Source organism: Sminthopsis crassicaudata, chromosome 5, assembly GCF_048593235.1.
Source record: "Sminthopsis crassicaudata isolate SCR6 chromosome 5, ASM4859323v1, whole genome shotgun sequence".
Lineage (NCBI taxonomy): Eukaryota > Metazoa > Chordata > Mammalia > Dasyuromorphia > Dasyuridae > Sminthopsis > Sminthopsis crassicaudata.
Genome location: NC_133621.1, coordinates 228,529,567 through 228,543,722, shown reverse-complemented (window position 1 = coordinate 228,543,722; position 14,156 = coordinate 228,529,567). Strand labels below are relative to the sequence as shown.

Genomic DNA, 14,156 nt, shown 5'->3' with positions numbered 1-14,156 from the left:
AGAAAGTAGGAATGAAAGGAAGCTGGGGAAAGCCAATGACATATATGTATATATATTTGCTTCTGATTCTGCTTATAAGAGAATGAAGACATAAAACTTACCATGGATCTGTATCACACTTAATATAGCTAAAAGTGAACCAGGTAAGTTTAAACGAGGGATGACCAAGTCACTCCTGGCCCTTTTTACCCTTTCTAAGTCCAGAATCAGTGGATGGTCATGACAGGAGTTAGAATAGGAGGGCATCTACTATCTGACTCCTGAGCCCCAGGAGTATCGGGACCAGTGGGTTCTGGGACCCAAGAGGGCATAGGCAAGGTGACCAGAGGAGCTAAGCAGATCCAGATAGAAGGAGGTCCATAATGGCTGAAGTTCCAGTTGCATTCTAAAGCCAGAGGAGAGAGGGGGCCAGCAGACGTGAAATGCGTTCAGGGTATGGCCGGTATGGACATGGCCATGGGTCTGGGGGGTAAATGACAGGCATAAGAAAAAGGGGTAAGAAATAAAAGAAGTAATTTAGGAATACAGTGTTGTCCCAGGACCAGGCAGATTCAGAAAAGGCTAAGGACTCAGGAAAACAAAAAGATTTTGGTGTCCCAGGACAAGCAGTTTGGGGCAAAGATGTGTGACATGAAGGGCTGAGACGGTAGTGACCAGTGACGACAATCAACAGGAGAACACGTTGCAGAGCATCTATCGGCTGGTTTTCTTGATGGGAGAACCCAGGGTAGAGGATTTGCTCAGGGAATCCTTGTAGTCGCCAACAGTGGAACCTTGGCTCTTGCCATCCCTGGTACGTGTGGGGCAGACTCCAGAAAGGCAGGTCCCACTGGAAGCCAAGTAGCCACCACTGACAGAGCTTGGTCGGTAGCCATAACCACTGCTTCCACTGGTACTGCTGATGACAGCTGCAAGAAGAGAACCATGGTGTCAGATTATCTCTAAGAGATGTCTCTCCTTCCCCAGGGCCCAGGGCCAGAGCAAAGACATGTTTGTCTATATAACATTTGTAGAATGTTCTAAGGTATATAACTTCTCTCACTACTCATCTGACTTGTACAAGATCATGCTAACAATTCTAAGAGTCAGAACCAGAGCCCTCTCAAGTTTTCACTATAGCCCTCTCAGACCTGCATCTGCCCCTTACAGGTCACAAATTCACAAATCAGTATTATGCAAGAAAAATAGTTCATCTTAAGGAGTCTCCCTTTCCCCAGGAAAGGATCTAAAGGATAGACTTTCTTGGTTTCTACACCTATCCAATCTTTAACCATGGCCTTCTGATTTTTCCTTTACAGTAATTTGCCCTCAACACTATTCCAATTATTCCTCTGGTCTTGACCTCTCTTTAGAGACCTATTTGTTCTCTTCATTTAATCCCCTAGATAACTTCCTGGCTCTGTCTCCATTCTCTCCTTTCCCTCCAGTCATAACATAGTAATACTCTAGTAACAGTGCTAGCCATAACTAAAACTTACATCTAGTTAGAGAATTAAGTTTTTCAAAGTGTACAGAAATACCTGACTGTAAATTCTCATGAAGCAAAGGTGAAATGGCCTGGTAAACATAGCTCTGCACTTAGTGTGATTTGAGTTTTTGTCCTGATTTCCATTAACTGGCTGGCTGATCTTGAACAGGTGACTCATCTCTTTTTTTCTCAGTTTCTACATCAGCAAAATTGTATTGATGATTTGCACTCCCTATCTCACAGGGTTCTACATCCCATAATTTCAAAAATTCAAGGTACTTACAGATGCTGACAGAGGATGGGAATTCTCCAGACATTCTGTAAAGAAAAAAAAGAATAGGTCAGCCTCTTCTCCAAACTCTCCTTGGAGGATGAATAAAAATCCAAGAAGGAATATTTACAACCCCATCCTACTGGTCTGAGAAGTATCTGAGTCATTCAGAATAACTGGCTTAACCACAGGTTGCTTTTAACACTATCAGGGCCAAATGGATCATTAGATATCACCCCTGAAGACATCCATTTAGCAATTCAATGTTACCTTTGTCACTCTCTAACCTCCCCAGGTCTGGAATATGCCCAATTCTTATTTCTCAGAATCTTCTCAGACATTTTGTCTTCTTTCAAGGTTCCTCTTTTGCCTCCTCTTCTGGGAAGTTGTTCTTGATTTCCCACTCCCTCCATACAAACCTTAGTATTCTCCACCTCTAGTGAAAGTAAAACTATCCTTATCTAGGTACATGTTATAACAAAGTGTGGTGTCATCTATACTATCTCAACCTGGGCAAGTCCCATAATTTGTCAGTATTCTTGGCAAACAACCAAAGATTCTTCCAAGTTGTGGAGAAGGTGCTAACCTGAATTGTTAAAAAGAGCTTTCCAGGACCAAGACAACATTGTACATAGCAACAACAAGATTATGTGATGTTCGGTTGTGTAGGACTTGGCTCTTTTCAACATAAGTGATTCAAGGCAGTTCCAAAAGATTTGTAATGGAAAATGCCATTCACATCCGCAGAGAGGGAGACTGAATATGGATTGAAGCCTAGTATTTCCACTTTGGTTTGTTTGTTTTTTCTTTCTTGTGTTTTTCTTTTTTTCTAGTTTGGTCGGATTTTTCTTGCACAAAATGTCAAATATGGAAATATTTTTAAAAGAATTGCACATATTTAACCTATATCAGATGGATTGCTTGCTGTCTTGGGGAGGAGGCATAAGAGAGAGAGGGAGAAAAATTTATAAAAAATAAATGTTGAAAACTATCTTTAAATGTATTTGAAAAAATAAAATACTATTAAAAAAAGAAAATAAATAATAAAAAAAATAAATAAAAGAGCTTCCTCTTCTAAGAGTTGTTCTCCCTACGTCTCTATCCCTTAATAGATTATAGGCTGCTTGGTTCTTTTTGTCCTAATATCACTAGAACCTAAAGAAGGGACTTGCACATAATTGTATAATATTTGGTGAACTGAATTGAAACCTTCCATTTTTTAGAAAATGTAAATATTACCCCAGAATCCCAAACCAATAAACCATAATTTTCTGCCTCCGTTTGAAGGTAAGGGTTCTTATGCCCTTCCTCTGAAAATTGGAATATCTTCACCAGATTAGGGTAGATTTCCTTTTCTCATTCCTTTCTTCCTGAATGTAAATTGTGCTTCCTAGCACTAATTAGTCTGCATATGGAAATTAGTTCCTACCTGCACTCTTCACTTTCCAGTAGCTTCTTGTAGGTGGCAATTTCAACATCAAGGGACAGTTTGACACTCATCAGTTCCTGGTATTCCCGCAACAGGCGAGCCAGCTCCTCCTTGGAACTATGCAGGGCACTCTCCAGCTCCTCCAGTTTGGCCCGGGCATCTTTCAGAGCACTGTCTCCTCGTTGTTCAGCATCAGCAATGGCCAGCTCCAGATTAGAGCACTGCAGGATAGAAGTGAAAGTGTCAGAAGATTTGGGGAGGCTCGGGACAAAGGAGTTATCCAATTCATCCTTTTACTTTTGGGCAATTCTCTCTTCCTTAACCATACTTTCCATTCCTAAAAATTTCCGGGGACAGAGATTGCCCCTTGAGGTGACACTTTTTCATTTGGTTTTCCAATCGGCCAAAAAAAATTCTTTAAAAGAGCCTCAAATTTGAAGTCAGATGGGGGGATGTTTAGCAGAAAGAATTAGAGACTTAGAGTCAGAGGTCCTAAATTCAAATCCCAGCACTTAATACTACTATTTACTAAAACAAATTACTTGTGTGACCTTTGGCAAACCTCTGCAGATCTCACTTTCCTGTGAAATGAGGGACTGTGACAAGTGCTATTTAAGGACCTTTCCAGCTTTAAATCCTATGAAAAAACATTCATTTAATTGCTCCTGCTGTAATGGAAGCCTGTTTCATCCTCTTCTATCATTTGTGATGATAGAGTAATGGCATGTTCAAGGGTCCCTTTTATGGATTATGTCATCCTACTACTGAGCATTCTCTTAAACTAACCCTAACTCCAACTCTAAATTTCTGCCTGGGGTCCTCATCATTAAAGTTAGATCTCAGTCTTCTCTGTAGAATTAGAGGTTGCATAGGATTACACTTAAATCCATGTATTATGATTCTAGAGCCATGCACTAGGATTCTAGATTCACATACAGGGTTCCAGATTAATGCACTAAGATTCTAGTTACATGAATTCTGGATTCATGCACTTGAATTCCAGGTTCTATGCAGGGTTCTAGATTTCTATTCTAGGATTTTATATTCATAGTGTAGGCTTCTAGAGGGTAAAATCCTAGATGACAAGCATTGTCTTAGTGTTATAATCATAGATCTAGAACCAAAAGACAATTCAAAAGCAATCTAGTGCAACACCCTTGCATTATAAATCATAGAGATCATAATACATGAAAGGACCTTAGAGACTTTCCAATTCATTTTCCCATTTTACATTCAAGGAAATAGAGGCTCATGGAGTTCAAGTGACATCAAATGTCATTCAAGTAAGCATAAGAAGCAGAACTTCAACACAGGACTTCTGACACCCAAGTTAGTCATTTTTCTATCTGTCTTCTTATACATCTCTTATATATCATTTCAGAGCCTAGCATACATAGTAATCATTCAGTAAACATGGAGGAAGGAAGGAAGGAAGGAAGGAAGGAAGGAAGGAAGGAAGGAAGGAAGGAAGGAAGGAAGGAAGGAAGGAAGGAAGGAAGGAAGGAAGGAAGGAAGGAAGGAAGGAAGGAAGGAAGGAAGGAAGGAAGGAAGGAAGGAAAAAATCCATCTGTTTACTTCCTTAATATGGATAGAGTATACCTCCCCTCAAGCTCTAATGTTTAAAAATCTGCTTAGGTGGCTTCCTCCATCAGTAATTTGAAAAGTTATTTTTCTTCCTCCTTAATCTTCTCATATTCTCATGTAATAAGTAACCCCTAAAGAGAATTTGAGACCCTGACTCCACTGACACATTCTCTGTTGAATAAGAGAGTCAGGATACTGATTATTAAATCCAACTCCTCCCCCTCCAGCAACTGGCCATTGGACCAGCAGCAGTCAATCCTCCTCACCTGTTTCTTCACATTCTCAATCTCTGAGCGAAGCCTCTGGATGAGCCGGCTCAATTCGGAGATTTCATTCTTGGTTTGCTTGAGATCGTCCCCATGCCGGCCGGCCATCAACTGCAGTTCCTGGAACTTGGGACCCCAAAGCAGAACTTGTTGACAAACGTTTTTCCTGCTCCCTCTCTTTCCCCTGAGTGAGGACCTGAGTCCTATGCTCTCCTCTCTCTGCCATCTTTGCAGTTATGGGGTTCACATTATATAGATTCACATCAGCTTTGAAAACAAACTGAGGACTATGAGTTTAGGGAAATCAGGCAGAAAGCCTAATTAAAAAATGGTATTTATGTCCAAACAAGGGAAGCTCTTTGAGACATTCAGATAAAATAGGCAAAATTTGAAGGTTCAATAGGGTTTGGAAACTCTCTTGTGAGACTAAGACTTAAGGGAAAATTTCACATCCACCTGCACTTTTAACTTGTTGAATTTTACCCATCCTTTAAAACAGCCTAAACACCTCCTCCTCCTCTGGGAGAATTTCCTGAGCCTCTTAGTCAGGAACAAACATGACCCTCAGACATCCCATAACACTTTTTTTGTACTTTTTACATAATAATTTGTGTTTTAGTTTTCTATGTGGGTTTCTCTTCTCCCACCCAACATTAGCCTGCAAGCTCCATTAGGGCAGGAAGAGTGTCTGATCTCTATATCTCTATCAGTTCTTAGCATGGGGCTCTGAACAAGCAAAATTGCTTAACAAATGTTGATTGAATTGAATTGAAACTGATGCTTTGATCTTCTTGGATCAGTGGCTACTGACCAAATCTCAGCACTTTGATTCTCTATGAATGTTAGAAGTCAAAGAATGGTTCTCACAAATTCATTTTCTCTTCCTCACAAGAGTTGGAAACTTTGCTCTCTAGGCTAGAGAAACCCACATGATGCCATGTCAGAGAAGATCCTGGGGGGGGGGGGAGATTATTGTCTAGGGATTATTGGTGACTAGCAGAAAGTATAACATGGTAGAAAGGCAGCTCAAACCCTTTTTTCTGCCCCTAGAAAATGTTAGCATGCTCTTCGGAACACAGATGACATACCTCTATGCTGATTGAAGCCAGTGCTCCTCAAAGATACCCCCAGACTCACCTTGGTCTGATACAGGTTCTCAGCATCAGTCTTGCTCTTCATGGCAATCTCCTCATACTTGTCTCTGACTTCATCAATGATGCTATCCAAGTTCAGGTCTCGGTTATTGTCCATGGAGAGGATGACAGATGTGTCACTGATGTGGGACTGGATCTGAGCAATCTCCTATCATGGGTACAAAGATAGTCTCAGAGTGAGAGCTCTGAGCAAGGTTGAATGACCCCTCTCCTAAAGAGGAAAAATAAATTCCAGGAAGCAATTTTCCTTCTGCCCCATGAAAGTTCAAAAAATATAAAAGGCCATTGGTCCAATTCTTCATTGCCTTCAAAAAGAGTTCTTCCCTTCCAGCCTCTATTCTTCTCCCATCATTAGAGGAGAAATGCTTCTCCAAGGCTATCAAGTATACATGCTCAAGCATTTTTTGGTAGAGATACGTGATTTTTAAAAAATGGTTAGAGAGCACTGCTCTAGAACATTGGTTGAGTTATGTATATGCTTCTATCACTCTGCCTTCAGGTATAAATAAAAAGCAGTTTCTATGTTCTAGCTGTCTTTGTAACTTTGGCATCCAGAACAACATAGTACATGTGAAACCTCATTGGTCACAAGGTCCTTATCTTAGAGAATTCCTTCAATAGCATCCCTGAGAAGGGATCATTCAACCACTCATTCCACTTAGAGATAGCTCTGATTATTAGAAAATGTTTCCTTATTTCAAACTAGAGTCTACTTCCCCTCATTGCTCCTCATTCAGTCTCAGAGAAATGAGAACTCTCAAGAATATTGTCTGCACGCTACTACTGGGATTATATCCCAAAGAAATACTAAAGAGCGGAAAGAGACATATATGTGCCAAAATGTTTGTGGCAGCTCTTTTTGTTGTAGCTAGAAACTGGAAGATGAATGGATGTCCATCAGTTGGAGAATGGTTGGGTAAATTGTGGTATATGAAGGTTATGGAATATTATTGCTCGGTAAGAAATGACCAGCAGGAGGAATACAGAGAGGCTTGGAGAGACTTAAATCAACTGATGCTGAGTGAAATGAGCAGAACCAGAAGATCACTATACACTTCAACAACAATACTGTATGAGGATGTATTCTGATGGAAGTGGAAATCTTCAACATAAAGAAGATCCAACTCACTTCCAGTTGATCAATGATGGACAGAGGTAGCTACACCCAGAGAAGAAACACAGGGAGGGGAATGTAAATTGTTAGCACTAATATCTGTCTGCCCAGGTTGCATGTACCTTCGGATTCTAATGTTTATTGTGCAACAAGAAAATGATATTCACACACATGTATTGTACCTAGACTATATTGTAACACATGTAAAATGTATGGTATTGCCTGTCGTCGGGGGGAGGGAATAGAGGGAGGGGGGGTAATTTGGAAAAATGAATACAAGGGATAATATTATAAAATATATATATATATATATATATATATATATAATAAAAAAAAAAAAAAAGAATATTGTCTGCAGTGAAGACTTACCGCTTCATATAGACACTTCAGGAACTTGGTCTCTTGGTCCAGAGATTCTACTTTGGCTTGCAGCTCTACCTTATTCGTGTAAGCAGCATCCACATCCTAGGAGAGACATCCCCCCAAAACATTGTCCAATTACTGCCTGTAAGCTAGACTTCTTCTTAAGCTCCAGTCATCCATTATCAAGAGGGAGAACTGGGATTCTTCTCCAATGCGAGGTTGCAAAGAAGGAGGAAATGGTAAAGGTTCTCTAACAGCCCCCCACCCATTATGGCATGTTTAGAAAAGCATAAGACTATAGGACTCTGGGCAAGGAACCTGAATTTGACAGGGGATTCCTTTCTAGGAAGGGATGTCCCCAGCTGCCGCCTTAATATTATTGATAGTTTAGAAATCCCCCTTGTAGGTACTTCTTCCTGCAATGGAAGTCCCTTACATCTGATTCTCAGGAACAATAGAAACTCTCTGGTAGCCTAGGCAACCTAGGGTATAGGTATTTGTATCATGGACCTTCTCCCTTTGGTAGATGGTTGAAGCCTATGAACCTTTCTTAGAATAATGTTTTAAATACTTGCACAAAATGCTAAATTTCAGTTAGAGGTTAATGAAAATAAAGATGCATTTTTTCCCCATCCAAGTTCATAGATGCCCTAAAATCTATTCATGAACTCCAGATTATTCCCTGCTTTAGGGCAATCTTCACATGCTTAAAAATATTTCTGAAATCATTCTCCTCCTCCTCCACCACCACCACCTTCATTTCTATCTTCACTTCCTGTAAAAGCTTTCTCTTTTCTGGAGTTTTCATCCTGACCTCTCTCAACCTCTATTCTTTATTGGTCTCAAAATAGTTCAGGTTGAGTGGCATAAAGGATCAGGGAGATGTCAACCCACCCAAGACCTCCGAGGCCTCTACAACTCACCTTCTTGAGCAGTACAAATTCATTTTCAGTAGCTGTTCGCCTGTTGATCTCTTCCTCATACCTGGAAGGGTAGATAGCTTATAGATAAATTATACTTTCTTTCATTGTTCATTTGTATTTAGCTGTGTCCAACTCTTCCAAACTCTATTTGGGCAAAATTCTGTTATTGGCAAAAATATTGGATTGGTTTGCCATTTTCTTCTCTAACTTATTTTGCAGATGGGGAAACTGAGGTAAAAAGGTTAAGGATCTTGCCCATGATCACACAGCTAGTAAGTGTCTGAGGCCAGATTTGAAATGAGGAAAATGAGGCTTCCTGACCCCAAGTCTAGCACTCAATTTAACTATACCACCCAGCTATATACTTTCCTATATAATTTCTAGAATGCCTTTATTGCAGAGCACTACCCACATCCCTAGAAGGAGATACAAAAGGAAGCAGAAACTAGGGCTCTTTATTCGCAACAACTAAAATGTAGTATTATTCATATAAATAGGTCTGGCCTAGTATCCTACATCACATGCCATAATAAGTTTCAAATGGACTCACAGTTTAAATCAATGAACCACATCATTAAAAAATTTGAGGAAAATTAGCGGTTTCTTTAATGTCTATGGCTATGGGAGAATTCTTTTTTTAAGAAAAGATTTTTATTTTTCAAAATGCATGCAAAGATAGTTTTCAACATTCATCCTTGCAAAACTAAATTTTAGGGAAGAATTCTTAATCAAAAATGGGTTAGAGATCACAAAAAATAAAATGAATAATTTTGATTATATTAAATTAAAAGGATTTGCAGGAATAAAATCAATGTAGCTAAGATCAAAAAAGAAAAGTCATTTGTGGAAAAATATCTTTTCTTCAAATGTCTCTGATAAAGGTATGATATCCAAACCATGTAAGGAATTTACACAAAAATAAAGGACCAAGAACCCCTTCTCAATAAGTTATGAAGTCAATAAAGATATGTAGAAACAATTCTCAAAAAAATTGCAAGCTATTAAAAACCATAGGAACAATTACTCCAAATAATTATGAATAAAAGAAATGCAAATCAAAACAATTCTGAGGCTTACTTGACACTCAGAAAATTGGAAAAGATGGAAAAAGAAAGAAATAGCACTAGAAAGTCCATAGGGAAACAGACACACAGATCAGTGAATTGGCAATTATTCCATGAGACTATTTGGAATTATGGTTAAAACCAAATGGATAGGCAAATATGTTAAAATGTCTAGAGACTTTGAAGCAAAGATTCCAGGTACCCAGTCCATGTGGATCACCTCCCTTCTCACCTCTTCTTGAAGTCCTCCACAACATCCCTTAAGTTCCTGAGCTCTGAATCCAGTCTCACCCTGTCCCCTGACAGAGTCTCCAGCTGCCTTCTCAGATTGCTGATGTGGCCTTCATAAATGGGCTCCAGGTTGTTCTTGCAATTGCTCAGGTCCAGCTGTTGTAGTAAGTTCCACTTGGTCTCAAGTACCTGGTTCTGTTGTTCTAAGAAGCGCACCTAGAACCCAACCCCAGAAATTAGAACCCAAGTAAGGAGATTCCATTTAGCTGGGTTGTAAGGGTGGCTGAAACAAACAAGATGATAATCTGCCCCAATCCCTCAAAACACCATGTACCTCTCTTTAGCTTCTAGGGGAGAAACTTTAGCTCAGTGGTCCCCATAGCCCCATGCCTGGGTAATTTAAATTCATTTTACTATTTGTTTTAGTTCCCCTTTTATATAAAACATATATATTGAGGCTCTTAAGTAAGTCAAAGATTGAGAGAAAAGAGGAGAGTACATTGGGTTATATTATGGGTTTTTTTGTTTGTTTTCTATTTCCAGAGGGACTAATAGTACACTAGGGGGCACATAGATAGTGGGGCTGGAAGTTAGAGATGAGCTTCAAACTAGGAATTAACATTGACAATTTGTTTCATTTTGACTCAGTTTCCCCAACTGTAAAGTGAGGGGATTGAGCAAAATGGTTTCTTTTATATAACATCTAGCATTCTTACCTTGTCTATGATTAAAAATAATCCATAAAATTTATAATCTTCACATAGATGATCAAGAGTTTATTTTGGTAAGCATATTTTAGATCTGGAAGAGATTTGTAGCTAACATGGTCTAACTCCTTCATAGTATGGATGAGAAACAGAAGCCCAGAAAAAAATGAATTAAAGCTATAAGTCAAAGAACTGGAATTCAGCTCAGATGAGAAATCTAGAACTCTTTCTGTCATACCACGCTGCCCTTCTTTTCATGCCATTCAATCCACCAAGTATCTCATTTCCTGAGCTCCCAAGAGGATTTCTCCAGCTGCTGAAAATTAACCACAAAGCCAACTTGACCCAGTATAAGCTAAGCTCCAAGGACTATTAGATTCCACAGTGTTAAGTGTTTGGCTTGCTAGGAACATTTGGCTGATGAACTGAAATTGAAATCCCTACCAGCTGTCTGATCTGGAGGATTCACAGCCTCTATTAGAGGTATACACTCTGTTGTCAATTTAAAATAATTTGGGGATTGTCTAACTTCTCTCTCAATCATGAGAGATGCTCAAGTTTATCTTTCTTGGTTCTCAGAACTTCCTGCTTCCTCAGAGTTTGTCTCACCCAGGGGGCTTGCCACCCTCCCATTCTGGTCTCTAAGGGCAAAAGGAGGTTCCTTTTAGAACCTTTACTAAGTGGCTATAGAAGTAGGGCCAAGGCTAACTAGCAGGCAATGGGCTTAGTGACAAAAGTAAAAAGCTGAAAAATCCACAGGATTCAAGAAGTCAGTGTTGGCAATGTTAGGATTGAACTTGAACATAGACCAATGGATGATGACCTCTGGACCTCAGATTTTATCCTGACTTTGCCCATTATTGCAAAAGCTTATTGCTGGGAGGGAGAGGCCGCTGATGGGGCAGCAAATTGGAGTCAAGAAGAACTGAATTTACATCTGCTCTCAGATACTTCCTAGGTATATTTGCCTCAGCTTCAGTTATAGAATGAGGATAATAAAGCCACCTACTTCCTAATGTTCTTGTGAGAAGCAAAAAGCACTTAGCACACTGTCTGTAATATTATTGGGTGCTATATAAATTCTTATTTTTCCCCTTCTGTGGTAAAGGGGACAGGGCTCTGTCTAGAAGGCAGAAAACTAGGATTCCTGTGTCTCCTCCCCTAGAAGTGTGGCAAGTCACTAAGCACTTGAAATCTTATTCGTAAAAATATGGACTACGGTACTTGCTTGAGAGGCAAAGGGATAGTTTGACCAGAAGATCCTCTATGGTCCATTATAGCAGACACCTTACACTTCTTCATAGCCCTCTCCCCATATGTTTCCCTGAGGTCATATAGAATTCATTGAAAGTCACACTCCATAGAAATGTGGCTTGAGAAGATATGGTTTAAATGCTAGGTCCCAGTAAAGGAGACACAGTTGGAAAGAGGTAGAATGCTTTCTTGATTTTTCTAGGAAGGCTATGAGAGAGAATTGTTGTTTCTCATCCACTTTTCTCTACAAAGGCCCAGTAGCTGATTCTTGGTACCAAGAGAACATTAAAGTCCACATTTCTTTTTCCAATTAGCTCTCCCCCTTCGTGATTCTCAGGACAAGGTTCTGTATAGGGGCTGAGATAATCCAGATATAGCTTTTATATTCTCCCTAGAAGCACTTTTATTAAAAACAACAGAAAAAACTCAGCCAATTCACTCTTTTGCTGAGACACGTTTTCATTAAAAGCAACAACTATTCCTCTATTTAAGAAGTCCCTCCAAAGGTCAAAGATCTTCCTGCTCCACCTGAACATTAGTTTCAATAAGTCCCTCGCCATAACCCCCAAGTTAGGTCAAACCCACCTTATCGATGAAAGAGGCGAACTTGTTATTTAAGGCTTTCATCTGCTCCCGTTCCTGGGTCCTCACTCTCTGGATCTCAGGGTCCAGTTCCACGTTAAGTGGAGCCAGGAGGTTCTCATTAACAGTCACCTGATGAATGCCCCCAGGAGGGCACACTGATGGGCACACAGGTCCCAGGGCCACACTGCCAAACATGCTCCCAGCAAAGCCACTTGGACGATTCCTGCCCAGTCCATAAGTCCCACTCAATCCACTTCCACCAGCCACGTTGAATGAGATATTCCGGCTCCCTCGAAGGCTGTAGAGGCTTCGACTGCCAAAGTTTCCCCCAAACCCTTTGCTTCTTGCCTGGTAAGAGGACGAACTACCCAGTTTGCTGCCGGTAACTCCAGAAAGCACGGCCGAGCAGCCACTGAAGCCTCCCTTGGCATAGACTCCTGGTTTGCAATTGAATTGGCGGCTCATGTTGCAGGTGGAAATGGCTCTCAGATGCAGCAAGAGGAAGGCAAAGTCTGGAAGTCCCAGCTCAGTGGTGTGAGAGATGGCTACCTATTCCCCTTTTATGTGTTTGACACCCAGGCTAGCACCCTAAAAGGGCAGTCCAGGCATTAATTCGTGGGTTTGGTTTGCCTGGAAGCAAGAAATCATTTTCTCTCTGCTGAGCCTCCTCATCTCTGAAACAACATGAAACGCTCAAATTGCTGGGCTTGCAAGCCTTGCTCATATAATTTGGTTCTTATCTAATTAACTTGCTGTCATAGAGTAATTAGCCCAAAGACCAATACTCCTCTGAGGGAGTCAGGTTAAGGGGATGAAGTTGTTGCTTTTTCCTCCTGAATGTTCCTTTCCAGGTCCATAGCTCCTTGTCTGGGGTCATAGGGGACAGAGCCACGGGTCTACAAGCAGTCTCAGCTTTGTTGAGGTGAATGCTCTCATCAGTGTGGGATGACTTCCCCTGAGTGGGCTACATGGCCCATTCCCCAAGAGATTAAGCTGTTCAACAGAGGCTCAGGTATCTTAATCACAAAAAAATGCCAACTGTCCAAGCTTCCTCTCTATTCCCCCTTAGAAAATGTTCCATTATTATTTGAGGAAAATGGGGAATCCTCACCTATTTTCCTGGTTGTTGAGTGATTAAGAGAGTGATTAAGAGGTTGGCAGAGCAGAAAGAGCTCTAATTGAAAGTCAGAAGTTATGTTAAATTCTGGTTCTGCTATTTATATAACTTTAAACAATCACTTAACCTCTCTTTGGGCCTCAGTTTTCTCACCTATAAAGTGAGCTAGACTATATAAAGGGTTCTTAACCTGTGCTGTGTAAACTTGGTTTTAAAAAATATGTTAATGATTATATTTCAATATAATTGGTTTCCTTTGAAAGGGACTTGTATATGGGGTGTATATAAAGAACCAGCACCTATGGTATGTGGATTTTCTGAGCCCTTTTCAGGGATGTTCATCCACTTTTGGGGTCCATCTTCATCCAACTTTCACCTATGATTCCAAGAAGCTACAGTATGTGCAAAAGCTATACCCTGATGAAACTCTCTTGGGGGTATCCAATAGATCTCAAACTGGTCAGTGAGTTAGTGGGATGTCTACCCCATGCATTGAAGACTTCCCCCTTTAGCAATGGGTGAATGAGAACAACTTGTTCCAGGGGCCTGCGGAGAACCTGGAGTCAGTCAGACAGCAAAGATACCAAAGTTATCTACTACATCCTGGGCCATCACCAGTTGTCTTC

General features: G+C 40.4%; 1 protein-coding gene across 2 annotated transcripts; it reads right to left on the bottom strand.

The window, feature by feature from the left end:
* On the bottom strand, positions 1-12,891 carry LOC141542839 (keratin, type II cytoskeletal 71-like). Of its 2 annotated transcripts, none has more exons than XM_074267452.1 (9): positions 12,414-12,891; positions 9,869-10,083; positions 8,573-8,633; positions 7,656-7,751; positions 6,144-6,320; positions 5,019-5,138; positions 3,169-3,389; positions 1,752-1,786; positions 1-908 (listed from the first exon to the last, which is right to left on the bottom strand). In XM_074267452.1, the coding sequence occupies exons 1-9, from the start codon at positions 12,876-12,878 to the stop codon at positions 694-696; spliced, it is 1,605 nt and encodes a 534-aa protein (XP_074123553.1). In that variant the 5' UTR covers positions 12,879-12,891; the 3' UTR covers positions 1-693. The 2 variants fall into 2 exon arrangements, with proteins under 2 accessions (XP_074123553.1, XP_074123555.1); XM_074267454.1 differs by having other exon boundaries at positions 5,019-5,144; positions 6,156-6,320.
* Positions 12,892-14,156: the final 1,265 nt, after the last annotated feature.